This window comes from Zootoca vivipara, chromosome 3 (genome assembly GCF_963506605.1).
Source record: "Zootoca vivipara chromosome 3, rZooViv1.1, whole genome shotgun sequence".
Taxonomy (NCBI): domain Eukaryota; kingdom Metazoa; phylum Chordata; class Lepidosauria; order Squamata; family Lacertidae; genus Zootoca; species Zootoca vivipara.
In genome coordinates this window covers 48,004,017-48,021,856 of record NC_083278.1, presented here as the reverse complement: position 1 = coordinate 48,021,856, position 17,840 = coordinate 48,004,017, and the positions used below count along the sequence as shown (strand labels likewise).

General features: G+C 43.0%; 1 protein-coding gene across 2 annotated transcripts in view; it reads right to left on the bottom strand.

Moving 5' to 3' along the window:
- SOBP (sine oculis binding protein homolog) overlaps nucleotides 1–17,840 on the bottom strand; it is a 144,738-nt gene that overhangs the window by 105,747 nt on the left and 21,151 nt on the right. For both annotated transcript variants that reach the window (XM_035109290.2, XM_035109288.2), the window contains exons 2-3: nucleotides 12,664–12,802; nucleotides 7,976–8,161 (exon numbers count right to left, since the gene is read on the bottom strand). In XM_035109290.2, coding sequence (XP_034965181.1) covers nucleotides 7,976–8,161; nucleotides 12,664–12,802 — 325 coding nt within the window. The remainder of the gene's footprint in view (nucleotides 1–7,975; nucleotides 8,162–12,663; nucleotides 12,803–17,840) is intronic.

Sequence of the window (17,840 nt, the reverse complement as noted above, 5' to 3'; positions counted from 1 at the left end):
TCCACAATCTACAACCCTGTAGATATAGAATTCCATATATCTATAGTAAATTGACTCCCAGAAGGTGAATCCATCATTGACATATACAACAATGTCCTTTATAATCGGAAGGTATCTTGCAGATGTAAGTAACCATGACTCATTATATCACAGCTGAATATATCTGAGGTAATATCAGCACCACCCTCTCCACAACTCCAGCCAGCTATCTCAAACACCTTTGCAGCACCCTTTCCATAGCTGTGCCTCACTGTATCAGCAGCAGCACCAGCCCATTTGGTACTGGTCAGCTGTCTGAGTCATGCCTTCTCTTGCAACAGTCCCTGTCGCCCTCCCTCCTCCCAGTATCAAACAGAAGCAACTCCCTTGCCACATCCTTCTGTTGTTCCGAGTTTACTAGCATATACAAAAGATGGAAACTTCCCCACTTCCATTTAAAAGTTGTGCCATTCCTTGTGCCATTTTCATATTCTCTATTATGCCTTGCTGAAAAGCAAAAAGAATGCTACAGTGGTCAGTAGCTGAGAGCAAGCTACGAGGTTCCCTTGTCTTGTAGCATAGTGAAGCACTTGTATAAATTGTTCCCTATAGGTGGGGCAGGGCAGGAAGAACAGCTGTTGCTGGGCAGAGTAAAAGACACTAGCAAGAGCCACTGAGAGCACTGTTATACAGTAGTTCCGCTCCTTCCTCCTGGGCCGTGTCCAGAAAGTGATGGTGGGGGGGGGGGTTGAGTGTTCAGACCCCAGGGCTCTCACTTGTGGGGTGCCTCAGGGTTCTGTCCTCTCCCCCATGCTTTTTAACATCTACAAGAAGCCGCTGGGAGAGATCATCAGGGGGTTTGGGCTGGGTGTCCATCAATTTGCGGATGATACCCAGCTCTGCCTCTCTTTTAAATCTGAACTGGTGAAGGCCCTGCGTGAGTGCCTGGAGGCGGTTGGAGGATGGATGGCGGCTAATGGATTGAGGCTGAATCCTGACAAGACAGAGGTACTGTTCTTGGGGGACAGGGGGCTTTTAATGTTTGATGGACTACTGTATTTTAATATTTTGTTGGAAGCCGCCCAGAGTGGCTGGGTAAACCCAGCCATATGGGCAGGGTATAAATAATAGGTTGTTGTTGTTGTGGTGGTTGTGGTTGTGGTTGTGGTTGTGGTTGTGGTTGTTGTTGTTGTTACGAATGAATGAATGAATGAATGAATGAATGAATGAATGAATGAATGAATGAATGAATACAAAGAACTAGATCTGATTCTAGGAGATCTGGGTCCAAAGTACAGATGCAATGGCAGATGATGTGGTTCTTCCTCTGTCATACAGAAATGGTTCTGACTTTTAAGGGTGCATAGGCAGGGAGGTACTAAATCACACCCCTCTTGGACCGGCAGTTTACCTCCCTGCAATAGTTTCTGGTGCCATTTTTGCTTTAGTCTTGTCTCCAACACCTGAAGTGAGCCCAGTGAGAGAAATACATTTGGTTATGGGGAGTTAAGCAGGGATAAGAGGAACTGTTCGGCATCCCTTGCCCCCTCCTGCTTGCCATATGCTGCTGAGGCTGAGAAAATATTGTCAGTGAGGTGGCCTGCAATGGTGGCAGCTGAGTGGGATAGCAGCTGAGGAGATGCTCTGGCCTGTTGTGACTGTTCCTCCGTGGCTTGCCTGGGCTGCTCACAGCTGCTTCCTCCCTCATCTGGTGCTGTGATGAGATGGCTCCCATCATGCTGTAGTTTGCAGAGCTGTCTGTTGGTGGCTAGCCAAACTACCACATGAAAACAGAAATGCTAGACACCTCAGAAATAGGCAATTTTATAAAACCTGTCGATACGTGTCAGGGTTGTTGTGGCTACTCTTGAGTAACGACCCTCCACATCCTTGTCTTTCAGAAGCTTTCATATGCTACATTTACAGTGTAATGAGCTGGTTGTTTCATGACTGCTCACTCCGTCCCAGATTCCTGCACTGGCGATCGTCTCGTCTTGGACCAACATAAAAGCCTCGGAACTGTGAAACGTCTCCCTTTTCTCTGCCTCCTCAGTTCCGGTGTGTTGGGGGGGGGGGGGAATGGCCTGCGAACTGACTGACTCCTGTCCCCTCTTTCTCCCTCTCTCTCTCCCTGCCTATGGAGCAAAGGCTATTGGATGTTGCTAGAGGGCTGGCACTCTCTTTCCGTTTCTTGGCTCTGCCCATCAATCTCTTCGCTCTTGCGGCTGCTCTGAGATGAGCTGCTCCTGATGAGGGGGGGCTGTTCTCTATAAGCCCTCCCCCTTACAATACGTTTCTTGTATTATTTACTACCTTGAAAATTCGCATGCTAAAAACAATATCTGATTTTAAAAGAGGGAGAAAAAACCCAAATTCTTCATTCCTGTAAGCTCTTAATAGTTTTCTTAAAAGCAAACAAACAGAGATGAACTCTTGAATTTGAAAGTTTCTCGTCTCTAAACAACATAGGCCTAAAGCTTTCATATTGCTGATAATCTTCTTGGAAAATAAAGCCAGGGTAGGGATGGGGGAAGGATATGAGAACAATTTAGTTATACTAGATTTCCACTGGCTTTATTCATTCACTTCAGACTGAAAGAGGGAGGGGGAAGACCAATGAAACGTTCTTCTTAATTAAGACTTAAAATGACACTGCAAACTTTTGATGATTAATTGAAGCATGCTTTTGCCTGATGCATATTTAGTTATTATAATGTGATAATTTTACCTTGTTATTCAAACTGTTCCCACTGGGAGCATGATTTAACACTGTGAACGCTCCATGTTTATTGCATTGTTCATTATGAAACATACACAGGCTGGAAAACCATAAGGAGACACGTATAAGTGCTGTTTGTACAACAGTTAAGGGAAGTACTGCTTCCACCTCTAATGACATAACCCTGGAGTAGAAAACACAAGCTTGAACGCCTTGAATATCTATTAGCTATATGAATGGCAGAGACAGTCATTCTGGTCCTCAGACAGCAAGGATAATAAATGTGTTGATAATATCACCTCCTCTAATTACAACAGTTAAGATGTTTATTGAGATAAACAAGTGCAGATATTGTTTTGTTTCTGTTTTCCAAACTGTGTTTGAATTATAACACATGGTGGTCTAAATAAGTTTTTTATAGCACTGAGGAAAAAGAGGTAGCTAGCTAGCAGGATTTTATTTTAATAGCAAGTAGCTCATATTGGGGTTATTAACATAAAGATTTTGGGGTGATTGGGATATGATCTGAAAAAGTCACACTCCTTCCAGTTTGTTGCTCCAAATTCCAGGTACACAACAAAGATACCAGCAGTAAATAATGTTTTCCTTCACTAGATCTGTAAAAGCATGCAGATTGATATTTTAGGAGACGGGCAGAACAATATTTACCATGAAGCTGGAGGGGGTTAGGATGCAACAGAGATTCTGGAGGCCCCTGCTGAACTTGTTGATGATGCTGAACTTGTTGATGATGTAGGCTGTGATAGGCTACTGCTACTGCTAGTGTAATGCCCTAAAATGGTGGTATTTTAGTTATGGCCCTGTTCACTGCCCCATTAGTTATAAATCATTATTAAGTTAACCGTAGCTAAAATTGATTGTTCAAATGCAGGCACATAGCTTAATTATGGTTTACTAACTACAGTGGTGCCTCGACTTACGAATTTAATCCGTTCCGAGGGCACCTTCGTAGGTCGAAAAATTCATAAGTCGAAAAGCGCCATTGGAAATGCGATTTCCATAAGAATGCATTGGAAACGGAAAAATGCGTAAGTCGAAGCAACCCTATCTAAAAAATTTGTAAGTCGAAAAATCCCTATCTAAAACCGCCGTGGTTTCCTTTCAGATGTCAAGACATTCGTAAGCGCGCGGCCATTCGCAAGTCGAAAAATTTGGTTGTCGAGTCATTCGTAAGTCGAGGTACCACTGTATAGTTAATGGGAGCTCATTGATCAAGATTTGTAGTTGGTTTATATTAACCATAGCTTAGCATGATGCCCAAACTTCTTAGCTATGGTTAAGAGACAGGAGGCACTTAAAAAGTCAATGAGCTTCCAATATAAAGCAGCTGTAAAACAAAGCCATCCATAATAATAATAATAATTTATTATTTTTACCCCGCCCATCCGGCTGGGTTTCCCCAGCCACTCTGGGCCATAGCTGCCAAGTTTTCACTTTTCTCGCGAGGAAGCCTATTCAGCATAAGGGAAAATCCCTGTAAAAAAGGGATAACTTGGCAGCTATGCTCTGGGCAGCTTCCAACAAAGATTAAAATACATTAAAAAGTCACACATTAAAAACTTCCCTAAACAGGGCTGCCTTCAGATGTTTTCTAAATGTCAGGTAGTTGTTCCACAGGGCGGGTGCCACTACCGAGCAGGCCCTCTGCCTGGTTCCCTGTAACTTGGCTTCTTGCAACGAGGGAACCGCCAGAAGGCCCTCGGCACTGAACCTCAGTGTCCAGGCAGAACGATGGGGGTGGAGACACTCCTTCAGGTATACTGGATCGAGGCCAGTATATATTAGTTAGACTATTTATATAAACCAAAGGTCTCAGGGTAGGTCGCAACAAGTTAAATAAAAAGCAATGTCAATATAATAAATTTATCAAAGCTCAGCAAAACAAATTGTAGATGAGACAGCCTTCAGCTTTTGTCTCACTGCTCTTTCAGTGTCAACTTCCAAATGCCTGCTTAAAATGCATGTCTTGAACTGGCATCTAAAGACAAAGTGTGGGTGCTAGTCAAATTTCAAGGGGCAGTTAGTTCCAAAGCCCTTTGGTACTGCCATGTCTCTCCTACACAAATCTCAATTCCTATGTAAGAATATACAGAGAAAGACACTCCTTCAAGTATTGCTCATTAATTCCCACCTGCCTCATTCCTATCTTTCTGCTTTTCATATTTCCCCTTTTTTACTAGTATGCCAACCTGAATTTCACCTACTGTATATAGCTGACAAGATTGGTCCATTATATGATTCCTAAGTTCTTTCACAAAGCATTAACAATGTTCTTTGCTACATGTTGAGTCTATATTAGGTCTATTTCTCCCTTCAGTTAAGTCAATAGAGTGCAACAAAACTCCCAACGACTTAAACAGATACACATTTGAGCCTGCTGTTATATAAATTCAGCAATTATTGCAGTGGATAAAACAGTAAATAATAACATACCGGTAGCAATTAAACACCATACTGTAGCCATAACAGTTACTTTTGCAGTTTATGAAAAACAGCACCCAATACAAATGAATCATACCTCATATAAACCTCGAGAAATGCCACATGGAAAAGAATTGCTCCAGATAAGAATGTCACGAAAATATAAAACATTTCAGCATAGTCTCTCTAGGGCATATATATTTGATCATATCAAGCCTTTCAGAGGCAATAGACAGGATTTCAATCTGAACCAAAACACTGTTTTCCCTAGATGAGTTCATCAACATGACAGGCACATGATATTAATATCACTACTATGGTTCTTTAGTTACACGCTTGATATTAATCCTGATAATCTTCCTTTATATTACTTAAATACTTTCAGACATTCCTTAATGCACTCTACCACTGAAAAACCCAACTGAAGTGAATAGAACTCATACCAATCAATCACTTACTGTATGAATGCATAATTCATTTGATTAAAAGAAATCTCATGGAATTTGCAGGACATTATAATCTCACATGTAACCTCAGGGAAGTTAATAAATACGGATGTGGTTGCTATTGCTCAGATCTGAAGAGGTATCCCAAGCAAAGCCTTCATACAACCTGTCTGCCATATTGGGCTGCAACTGAGGCTTTAGAAATCCACCACAGCTAGCCACACAACCATTAATTATCTGCATCAACTTTCAGCGTAAGTTGTTGGGTTTTTCCCCAAACCTGATGGAGAGGTGACTAGAGGAGCTACAACTTGTAGAACTTGGGGTGTAACATTACTCAAAAAGGCACAGGATTCTTCTACGTGTCTGCAACTATTGTTCCTAGATGAGGACCACCTAGCCAAAATTTATCACTTTTATGCAGCATGGATTTCAATGAGAGAATTAAGCTTGTGCCGTGATCTCTGTAATTAAAATCTATGACACCTAGAACTGCACAGCTTTCACAAATCATTCCTCTTGGACCATAAAGGTAAAGGTACCCCTGACCGTTTGGTCCAGTCGCGGACGACTCTGGGGTTGCCGCTCATCTCGCTATATAGGCCGAGGGAACCGCCGTTTGTCCGCAGACAGCTTTCAGGTCATGTGGCCAGCATGACTAAGCTGCTTCTGGCAAACCAGAGCAGCGCACAGAAACGCCGTTTACCTTCCCGCCAGAGCAGTACCTATTTATCTACTTGCACTTTGACGTGCTTTCAAACTGCTAGATGGGCAGGAGCTGGGACCAAACAACAGGAGCTCACCCCATCGCGAGAATTCGAACCACCGACCTTCTGATCAGCAAGCCCTAGGCTCTGTGGTTTAGACCACAGCGCCACCTGTTGGACCATATACTAAACAGATCGTTGATCCATCTAGCTCAATATTGTCTATACACTGTCTTGCAGTAATTCTCCAGAGTTTCAGACTGGGATATTTCAGAGTCCTATGTGGAGATATGATGGATTGGATTTGGGACCACTTATTTATTTTATTTTAAAATATTTATAAACTGCTTTATACTTAAAAACTGCAAAGTGGTGTGCAAGTATAAATTATAGATACATAATGAAACATAAGTTTGTGCAACTTTTCTGTGCTGGGGCTAAAATAATGCTGCTAATGATTCAGGGTAATTTTACTCTTCCTCTGGTCAAATCATGATGTCAACATCCCCTACCCCCGAGCTGGAGCAGGACACCAACAAAGCCGCATGCCTCACTGTTAAGCAGAGCTTCATTTAACCCTTAAAAAAATTATATACTGCTTTACTTGGGAGAGGAGGGGCCTCCAGAGCTCTTCATAACTCTGCAGGTGGTATTAGAGACAGCTTCACCTTGTAAAGCCCATTGCAGGGCATCATTTTGCAACACAAACAAGTACAGGGGAAAGTAGCTCACTAGGGTAAAGCTGCCAATGTCTTAAAAAATGTACAAGCAAGAATACACACCACTCAGACACATCTTAATTATTTTAAGATAAGACAGAGCAAGAGACTAACCCCCTGTTCTCCCCTTGAAAATATGAAACTAATAAGGATTTTGAGGTTTTAGTTGGCATAATAGAAAGGTAGTGCCCTAATATGGATTACAGAGGAAACTGAATCCCCACAAAAGCCCCTGGACTCTGGAGAGGCTCCTGTGCCAGCAAATTTTATCTGCTTCTGGGGAAAAAAACCTTATACCCATTTTTTAGGATTCCCCATAAGAGTATATGAGGAACACAAAGCATTGTTTTATACTGAGTGGCTTGGAACCTGAATTACAGATCAAAATGAATAGAGCAACTCAGAAATAGCTTCAGATTTTCTAAAAGTACAGATACAAGATGAATCTTGGGGCCCTTGCATATCCCTAACAAACACACCTTCACACCTTAACAAGTATCACTACTGTACTCTGAAAAGGCTGGGGTGAACAAAGACATTTTTAGAAAATGCTGGCTGTTAAAATATACTATATATCCCACTGTGTTGAAATCATTACCCGTCTAAGTTAGTTTCACATATGTCCCATTGAAATCAGTGGGATAATTCAGTCATTACTTAGACTGCAATCCTAAGCATATCTACTCATAAGTAAGTCATAAGTGATGCTATTCCCAGATAAATGGGTTAGGATTGCAGCCCTAGTTCCCATGGGAATCAATGGGATCTAAGTGCAACTAATTTAGTTTGGCTCTAATCCAATGACTTTTTAAAAGCACTTAGCGAGAGAAACTGTTAAGGGTTTCCATGTTTCTGCAATTCTTGATCAATCATTTATAATTGCAAATAGAATATTTTATAAGGAAGCAGTATCTAACAAGAACAGAACTTCTGCCCGAGGTCATTACAAATTAAGTAATTTACCTGCTGGTGGCTTTATGAAAGGTGGTGGAATTAATGGTACAATAATGGGTACGTTCCCATGCTCCTTCAATCCTGCTGGTGAGTCTGAGAGTCCATTTCCTGTGGTAAGCCCCGGATAGCCTGCGTTTATGTTGTAGGATGAAATAACACTGTCTTCAGGTAATTTTGTTTTTGGCAAAGAATTTTCTGTTTAAAAAAAACAACAGAATAAATTACAACATATCAAAACTACTAATCAGATATACTTACTTGGGGACCAACTAACTCAGCATGCCTTCCTTTTGGCCATGAAGCTTGTGGTGTGAAGAATGCATCTTGCAACCATTTGCGAACTAATACATAATTATTATTCTCAGATATTGTGGCATGTGAGGGCCTAATTCCTCCCTGCCCTTCATAAGATGGAGGTGGCCAATATGATGCCTTCCAAGTGTTGTTGAACTCCAACTCCCATCAGCCCCAGTCATCATGGCCAGTTATCAGGGACGATAGGAGTTGTGGTCCTTTAACACCTAAACAGCACCACACTGGCTATCTCTGAAACATGTCATGTCATTACAATATGACATTTTGTTTGTACTTCTGTTGTATCATGTGGCATTTGCAACCACTAATGAATCAGGCAGGATATATACAGTACGCCCTTTATTAAACAAGCTTACTTTGAATTCTTTGTCTCTCCTGCTGGGTCCCTGTGGTGTTTGCAAAGTCACTTACTGGCAGCTGTCCTCTCAATCTGTGCCACTGGGCTACTCTTCCTGTCTACTTCCCCAACTCTCCTATAGTGTTCTGCATATATTTATACACCTATCCTTTTACAACTTTAATAAAAGAGAACTATTTTTTTAAAGCGAACATGCATAGTTTTTAAACCCTCATCTAACCCCTTGAATTCAATTATAGTCTTTTAGGTGGTGGTCTCTCTATCTGTCAACCTACCAGAGGCTTAAATCTGTTATAATACGTAGTTAGTTATACTTTCCTGTGGATAGTTGATATATTTTGCATCTCAAGGAGGGTGGGATGGGATGATCTGCCTCCCATTCACTTGGGGGGGGGGAGAGGGGGAAGAGAATCTGGGCCCTCTCCAACTTGAGCAAGATCTTCTGCTTCCCAAAGCTGCCTCCTTTCATTCTGTCCTGCTGGTTCTGAGTCTGCTGTAGTTCAATGGTTTCAACACAAATGTCTTCTCAAGACTTGGAACCTCTGACCCAAAGTTTAGCTCACTTGTTGTGGCCCTCTGGCTGTAGTATAGGCAGCAAAGTCTTTCTCCTTTGACCCATCAGTCCCTTTGCTGGACTCCTATCTAAGACTAGCAAAGTTGTGTTCCAGAGATCCAGAATGGCTAAATATGGATCAGTTCCTTTTTTTTCCTGGCTTTGGTAAAAATTCCCTTAACCATTTTGATGGCCGATTCAGCCTTTCCATTGCTTTGGGAATAGATATGTGAATGCTACAAACTCTTCTGACACAAATTGTGGCGCCTTATCCAAGACTACAGTATCTACTATTCCAAAGCAAGATGAACAATCTTTAGCATCTTCATGAGTGACTGAGGTTTAATATCTAGCACTGAATACCTCCAGAAAACTAGAATAACAGTTGACCATTATCAATAATCCTTCTCTTACCATGTTTAAACTGTACACCCACTTTCCCCCACTTGTCTTGGTACTTCTTTTGTTGCCTGTTCCCAGGTGAGCTACAGATTTCACATGGTTCTCTGCCCCAAATCTATTCCCTTGTTTCACATATATTGACACATTTTCCACCACTGATAGTCAGTGGCATGGAGTGGCATTAAGGAAACCTAGTAAATCATGACACCATGTTATGAGTTACATTTTACAGGTAGACAGAACAGAAGGGATCAGTGCACATTTACCATAATGCCTATTTTGGCCCAAAGTCTCACTAAATCAAATGGTACTTATTCACTATTAAATGTACTTAGTCTTAATTAGAATAATCATTCAACAAAACACTGAAGTAAAACCAGTCTTTAAATGTAATAAATTCTTTAAATGTTTTCAGTCACACCTTAACTATACCTTAACCAAGCTTGGATCCCTAAATACAGAATACAAAAACAAAAATACATACTTAAACCACTGGCATTAACATTACAGTACACAGTACAATATTATCAGATATTAATAACTAAAACTAACAATAAAATATTATTTCAGGGAAAATCGAATTCCTTAGTAGTACATGCACTCATTTTTGTATTCCTTTTATTTCCCTTTAACTTGGATTCAGCTTGCGGCAATTCATTACAATTGCTTTTGCACTTCTCTTTATGACTGCACTCTTAAAATGAGCTCTCATTGTGAATCATAAAAACCATTTATTCTTTCTATGCGTATTCTGTAAAATGAATACTGCTTCCAAGGTGTCCAGTGTCCTCATCTGTAACATGAAACACATAACATGGACCATATGTTTATAATGATATAATTTAAACTGGATGAAATATTCTATATGCAAACTGTTTTCTGCAGATAAAATTTCTGAGTTACTTTATTGATTTTATGTGGATGGTGACCTCATTAAAACTAAATATTGTGAAAAGTGCATATATTTTTGTTTCTCCTTTTCAACAAACACACATACTTACAGAATGTTAAATATTGCCCACAATATTAATAATTAGTGCTGAGCCAAAATTATTGGCTTGGTGACCTTACAGAGCAAAAGTGGGGGAGAGATTCATGAATGTGAAATGCACCCAGAAAAAAACTCCACATATGCCTTTCAGTTCTCTTATCTGTGGCAGTCTGCAACCATCACAGCCACAGAAGCAGAGAGGTGTAGTGCAGACTGCCAGAGAAGGGAAGTTACCAGACTGAAGAAATGGAGACCACAACCATATGTGCTGGTGAACACCAAGCATTCTATGTTAATGATTACTGTTGCTGGTCAAAACCTTATAAATGCACAGCCTGGCCACATGGAACAGACCAAACAGACACTACAAAAGGTCTACTGCAATGCCCAGCATTGGGCAAGTGAGTATTGTCTTAGTGACTAAAATATATGCCCCCAACAGGTTGATCTCTAAATGCAAACAACAAAAGGTACCCCCGATGGGGGAGAAAACCTGAGGCAAGAGATTTAAAATGCCACCTACTGGTCCTCTTTTCTGTCTCTCTCTACCACTTACTTACTGCCATCACCAGAGGATCTGGCTGGGGAAGTGTTATCTGCTGCAGCAGTAATCAATTTACCCTTTTTTTGTTTTTTTAAAAATGTTTTTATTAAAGATTTTATTTGGTTACATACATCGTCCCAATTTTCAGTTCCTAAAGTCCTTTCTGTGGAACAGTCATATTCGATGTGGGACTTTGATGTTGCATATAGTATACAGTTGGGGAGAAAGAGAAGTGGGGAGAGATAGCGGGGGGGGAGAGAGAAGGGGGCAGTAAACTTTCCTTCTTTTACATAATGTACATGTGCAAGGTTTCTGTGTCAGCATCACATGGGTAGGTTCTCTTTTTATTCATTATTGATCCTGTACCTCCCTCATCGCTATCCAGGTAGCCCTCCACCAGGTGGCACGACAAGGACTTTCCTGTTCCCAGTACAATGCAGACCACAGGCAAGGACTACAGCAATAAAGCAGCAGCAACCAGCATACATTCAGCTGGTGCTATGTGAGTCTGCTACCTTCTTATTTTCATACTTCTTCTGTGACTTTGCAAGTTGCTTGATAGCAGGAGTATGCACTCATCACAATATTTGGTTTCGGCTACAAATCGACATTGTGGAAAAAGAACCCCCTACAGTCCAAGTTGCTTTCTAGATGGCCCCATTCAACTCAAGGTCCATCCAAGTCTGCGAAGGGAAACCTCAAAGGGAATGCCATTATTGTTTATTTATAATGCAGCAGTTATGCCCACCAGTACTATGATCCACTTGTAGTGCAGAAATGATTGCAAGGTGTTAGCAAGAACTGCAACATGTGGAGCCACATTTCTTAGTTTTACCTCCAGCTGGTAATGAAACAGGATTGTCTGTGTAGCAACCTAAAGCCCAAGTGTAGAAGCACCTGAAGTTGAAGTAGGGAGTCAAGGAGAAAGTCAGAGTAAAATAGAATTACACACAAATTAAGAGACTCTCTGCAGTGGGGGGGGGTGTGTGGAGGCATAGATGTGGGCAGGCAAAGGAAGCTTGGAAGACTTGGAACTCTTGACCAGAAAACAAAGGTGCATTGTATTGTTAGATCTAAAATTTATCTGAAGCAAGTGTCTCCTACTGTCGCTATAACATTGTGACATGGCCACCCTAAGGAGACAATGAGGAGCACTGAGAGGTAGGCCAGTTGTTTTGGCTGCAGGCTTCTAGAAAACTTTTTAATACAATTGATTGCTCTTGTTTTCAAGTAAGACCTCTCTAAAAACCTACTGCTAGATTTCATAGCAGCAATGTTCAACACAAGACTGCTTTTTCTCATGATTTTTCGACCCATTGGTAGCTGCTCGAATTGTGCCTTCATGAGGGTGGTTTTTTCAGGAAGTACTACTGTTGCAGATTTATATATGCATAACAGCTAGTATTTTATCCAGTTTTGTACTCTTTTGGATTTTGCCTTATAGAAGTCACTGCCATGTGAAGTCACCTTTAAAACTGATAAAATAAACAAGAAAACTAACATATTTGATCAAAGGGACATTAAATGTCATTACCTTTGAGAACAGAAATGTGCTGTCGGCTCTCCCCATCTGAGGGGTAGTTCCTGAATTCAATATCTTCTCCATCTTTTAATTCAACCTTATCATAACCATACCAGCCAAGGAGCTCATTCATGGTGTTTTCTGCAAAGTTCTGAAAGAGAAGAATTGCCTACTTATTTATGCAATCAATAATCATTTGGAACTTAGAGATGAATGCATAAATCGAAATCTATTTGCACCGTACCGTGAAATAGCAGGTTTGACCCACCTCCTCTAGACTAATGTTCATTTATCAAGTCACGTACACAGACTGTAATGCATTTAAATCTTTGACTGACACATGTAATTATGACAGACCTTCACAAATTTGCAATTTAAGGAAAAATATGAGGGGGAAGAGAGCTATTTATCATTTTTTTGTACAAGAATTGATAGTCAGTGATATTTCTAGCACATATTTTTTTCACAGCATTTAATATCCCGTGCTACCATAAAATGTTTTAAAGTGCCTCAAGAAAGCGGCAGAAGAACAATGACTGATTTACTAGTGACCGAGAAACAATTCAGCTATGTTACAGCCATTCAAATTGACTGCCCTGAGGATGACACAGAAGGGGATGAAATACAGGCTTCTCTACTTGCTGGTGGGGCCCTCAGTACCTCCCCCCCACCCCAAGGCCCTCCCCCCCCCGAGGGTGTAGGTTTCCCATGCAATACTTTTTACAAAAATAATGGAAGTATTAATTAAGAGAGATTGATCTAACACTGGAAAAGGCAATTCAAACATGTCACAGGCAGCAGAAATGGCACAGAATGCATGCACATTCCTATGAACAGCACTACAGTACAGTAGAGCAAGCAACAGTGAATGTAATTGGGAAGAGATGAGCATTTTGAGTACAAAGCCAATAAAAACAGAAACAATTAATTACAAAAACAGTGAAAGAGATATAGCAACAATATGAGATTAAAAGGTCCCAGTGTTTGTATAATCTGCAGCAGATGTAACCATTTCTTCCAAAATATGCCTTGAAAAGTGCATATGCTGACTGCAGAAGGATACTTTGTAAGCAAATAATGATTTTAAAATGCAATCACAAAAGAGGCCCCAAAACACAAAAGACTGAACCATTAACCTAACTACTAATGACAAGTATATGACAGATGCAGGAATACAGGCAAATCTAATGCTCTGAAGAAAAATACAGAGCTATAAGTAAATACAGTGGTACCTCGGTTTATGAACACAATTGGTTCCGGAAGTCTGTTCATAAACTGAAGCGATCATAAACTGAAGCGAACTTTCCCATTGAAAGTAATGGAAAGTGGATTAATCTGTTCCAGACAGTCCGCGGAGTACTTAAACTGAAGCGTTCATAAACTGAAGCAAACTTTCCCATTGAAAGTAATGGAAAGTGGATTAATCCGTTCCAGACGGGGCCGCGGAGTACTTAAACTGAAATGTTCATAAACTGAAGCATGGGTGTAATTGGTTCCGGAAGTCTGTTCATAAACTGAAGCGTTCATAAACTGAAGCGAACTTTCCCATTGAAAGTAATGGAAAATGAATTAATCCGTTCCAGATGGATCCGCGGTGTTCATAAACCGAAAATTCATAAACCGAGGTGTTCATAAACCGAGGTTCCACTGTACTAAATAGCCAAAGGTGTCTTTAAAATATTTAATGAAGGAAGAATACCAGTTTCAGGAGACTGTGCTCTGGCTGTTACATACAACAGAGGGAAAGAAAATGCCAACACTTGCACAGCAGCCAGAAGAAAACATCAGTCACGGACCTAAAGACTTGTGAAGACCTTAGTTCTGTGAAGAAATTTTTCGAAACCTGTACTTACTTACTTATTACTGGTCAAGGATGTCTTTCAGTGAATTCCAAAATATGATTCTATGAAGATGTGGTACCAGTGACGCATGGCATGTGTATTATGCACTCACTACAAGCTCTAAGGAAGAGTTTCAAAATTGGCAGCAGAAGGGATAAATAAATGAATATTTCTTTAATTTAAAATAGTTAAAAGCAATAAATAAAGGTAAACTAAATTGGTTTACTCTCAAGCAATTTCAGAGAAGAAAGCTGTAGAACTAAGACTGTGCATTAGCTTCTGAGGTGCTAAACACTGGTGGGAGGAAAATATCCTTAAATAAGAGACATGGGGGAATGATCAATGGTCTTCAGTGTCTGTATACTAATGCACACAGCATGGGAAATAAACAAGATGAACTTGAGCTCTTGGTACAGCAAACTAAATACGACATAATAGGCATCACTGAAACCTGGTGGGATGAGTCTCATGATTGGAATGTAGTAATAGAGGGATACAATCTATTTCAGAGAAATAGACCAAACAGGAAAGGAGGAGGAGTGGTGTTATATGTCAGGGATGTGTATACCTGTAAAGAGATCCAGGATTTAAAACTTCAAAGCCAAATTGAGAGTATCTGGGTCAAAATTAAGGGAGAGAAAAATAACAGTGATCTCATTGTGGGAGTTTACTATAGATCCCCAAGCCAAACTGAGGACACAGATGATGCCTTCCTGGAACTGATGGCGAAGCATTCAAAAGGAAGTGAGATAGTAGTAATGGGATGTGAGGGACAGGGGATATCGCGAAGTCCCTCCCCTCCTGAGTTCAAGCCCATCCCCGAGCACAGGGGAAAGCAGAGAGAGTTCCGATGCCAGTGGGGAAGCAGGAAGTCGGGTCCGAGGCTCAGGCAAGGTAGAGGAGCCAGGGTCCCAGGTGGGACAGGAAGGGGCGAATAAGGGGGGGAGACCCATCCCCCCAACTCCGGAATTACGCAGAAAGAGGAGGGGAAAGAGGATGGGTCTGCCAAAGCTTTTGTGTTGGAGAAAGACGCGCCAAAAGCCATTCGGAGGTTCTGAAACCGACTGACCACATCACTCCGTGTAAATAGCAATGACTTCAGCACTGTAAATACGCAGCACCAATAAAAGAATAAAATGCAGAGCTGCGTAGCGTCGTTACTCTGAAGTAGCCCACTCCGGCCACTGTGACAGCAACCTCCGAATCCTTTTTGGGGCTACTTTGGAGTTGCCGGGATGAGCGTGTCAGAGGCGGAGAGATGGCGGCAGATCGCGGAGCAAGCCCAGCAAGAACTGCAGCAGCTGTCGCTGCAGGCGCAGGGGGAATTGAAGGCAGCTAAAGAAGAGACTAAGAAGGTCCAGGACGACCGGCTACAACTTGCGGAACAGGTGAGAGCGCTACAGGAAAGAGAGCAGGAATTAAGGGCGGTGGCGGTAGACCTCCAAAACAAGCTGGATGCAGAGAAAAACAAGGCGGGAGGGGCACCCCAAGTCCAAGTGCTGCCAGGAAGGAGAGCCGGGACCCTAGTAAGCAAGTTCAATGGAGACCCGAGGGAATATCAGGGCTTTGAGACTGAGATTGTGTATGCTCTTGAGCTGCACCACGATGAGTTCCCTGATGATGAGCACCGGGTAGCGTTTATTGTGGAGCACCTTACCGGGGCAGCCAGGGAGTGGCTAAGACCGTTAATCGCAACAAAGAATCCTTGCATGAAGAATGTCAAACTTTTTCTAGAAGGTTTGAAAACGATGTATTCGTCCGATAGTCATATGGACCAGACTAAGGAGGAACTTCATAATTTACGCCAAGGAAATATGACAGTTCGCGCGTATTGGGCGAAATTCACCATGCTGGTGCACAGACTGGGGTGGGAACTAGAGTCACCCCCAATGCAAGCGGCGTTCTACTTGGGGTTGCATGAGGAGGTGAAGGATGAGCTCTCGAGAGGTCCAAAGCCCAGTAATATGGATCAGCTGAGCAAAGCGGCTCTGGCGGTGGGGGTGAGACAGGAATCCCGGTGGAGCGACAAGCAAGCAACGCGCGCAAAGCGGGCTTGGTTCCCACGGTCGCAGGAGAAGCCACTCCCCCAACAACCCTTTCAAGCCACGCCTGGGGCCAGCCAGGACCAGGAACCCATGCAGATTGATAGCGCGCGCGCGCGCGGGCTTTTCAAACCCCAGCGGCGCCAAGACGCAAGGAGGGAAGGGGTGGGAATTGCTTTCTCTGCAACTCCCCCCAGCATCTCGTCAGAGACTGCCCACATCGCAGGGAGTGGCAAGGAAAGGCGGGAACGGTTGTGCCCTCCCCCACTGACGCAGTACCACAGCAGGGAAACGGGAAAGCCTGGCTGCAGGAGACAAGGGGCAGCAGCCAGGCACAGTCAGCAGACAACAGCCCCAGCCCACCCACCCGCACAGAGAGGAGCAGAGCCAGCCCACCCCTCCCAGAGCAGGAGTGGTTCTAGAAGTGACGCTCACGCTCCCAAATGGCTATCCCCTGACAGTCCTCGCCCTAATTGACAGTGGGGCGTCAGCGAACTTCTTCTCGAGAAACTTTGCAGAAGAGCACCAGATCCAGCTTCTGCAGCTGGATTTTCCTCTGCACGTGGCAACCATTGACGGCAGAGAGCTGCTGGGAGGGGCCATCACTCATCAAACCCCCCCCCCATGAGAATGACGGTGGGAAGGCACTCAGAGACACTGGCATTCAACGTCACCACCATCTCAGACCCCCCCATCGTCTTGGGCATGAGCTGGCTGGCGCGCCACGACCCCTCCATCAGTTGGCACCAGAGATGCATCACGTTTGGGTCGGACTTTTGTCTGGAACATTGCATGCAGCACCAACCAGGGGAGGGGCCTCCAATAGCCACGGTGGCCACCATGCACGTCAAAGGGGGTGAGGCGATACCCAAGCCGTACTGGGACCTGCAGGAGGTCTTCAGCGAAGCGGAGTCCGACCACCTACCCCCGCACAGGCCTTTTGACTGCCAGATCAACCTGGTGCCAGGGGCAACTATACCCCCAGCCAAGCTGTACGCCATGTCAGACCAGGAACTGGAGGATCTGCGCGCTTTCATCGACAAGAACCTCAAGCGGGGGTTCATCAGAGAAAGCAAGGCAGCAGGGGGCAGCCCGGTCTTCTGGGTGGACAAGAAAGACACGCAACAGCGCCGTCTTGTGGTGGATTTTAGACGGCTGAATTCAGTGACAGAGCCAGTGGCTTTCCCCATGCCCAGAGTGGATGATCGCCTGACAGCGGCACGCAGGGGCAAGATTTTCACCAAGCTAGACCTGAGGGGGGCGTACAACTTGATCAGGATCCGGGAAGGCGATGAATGGAAAACCA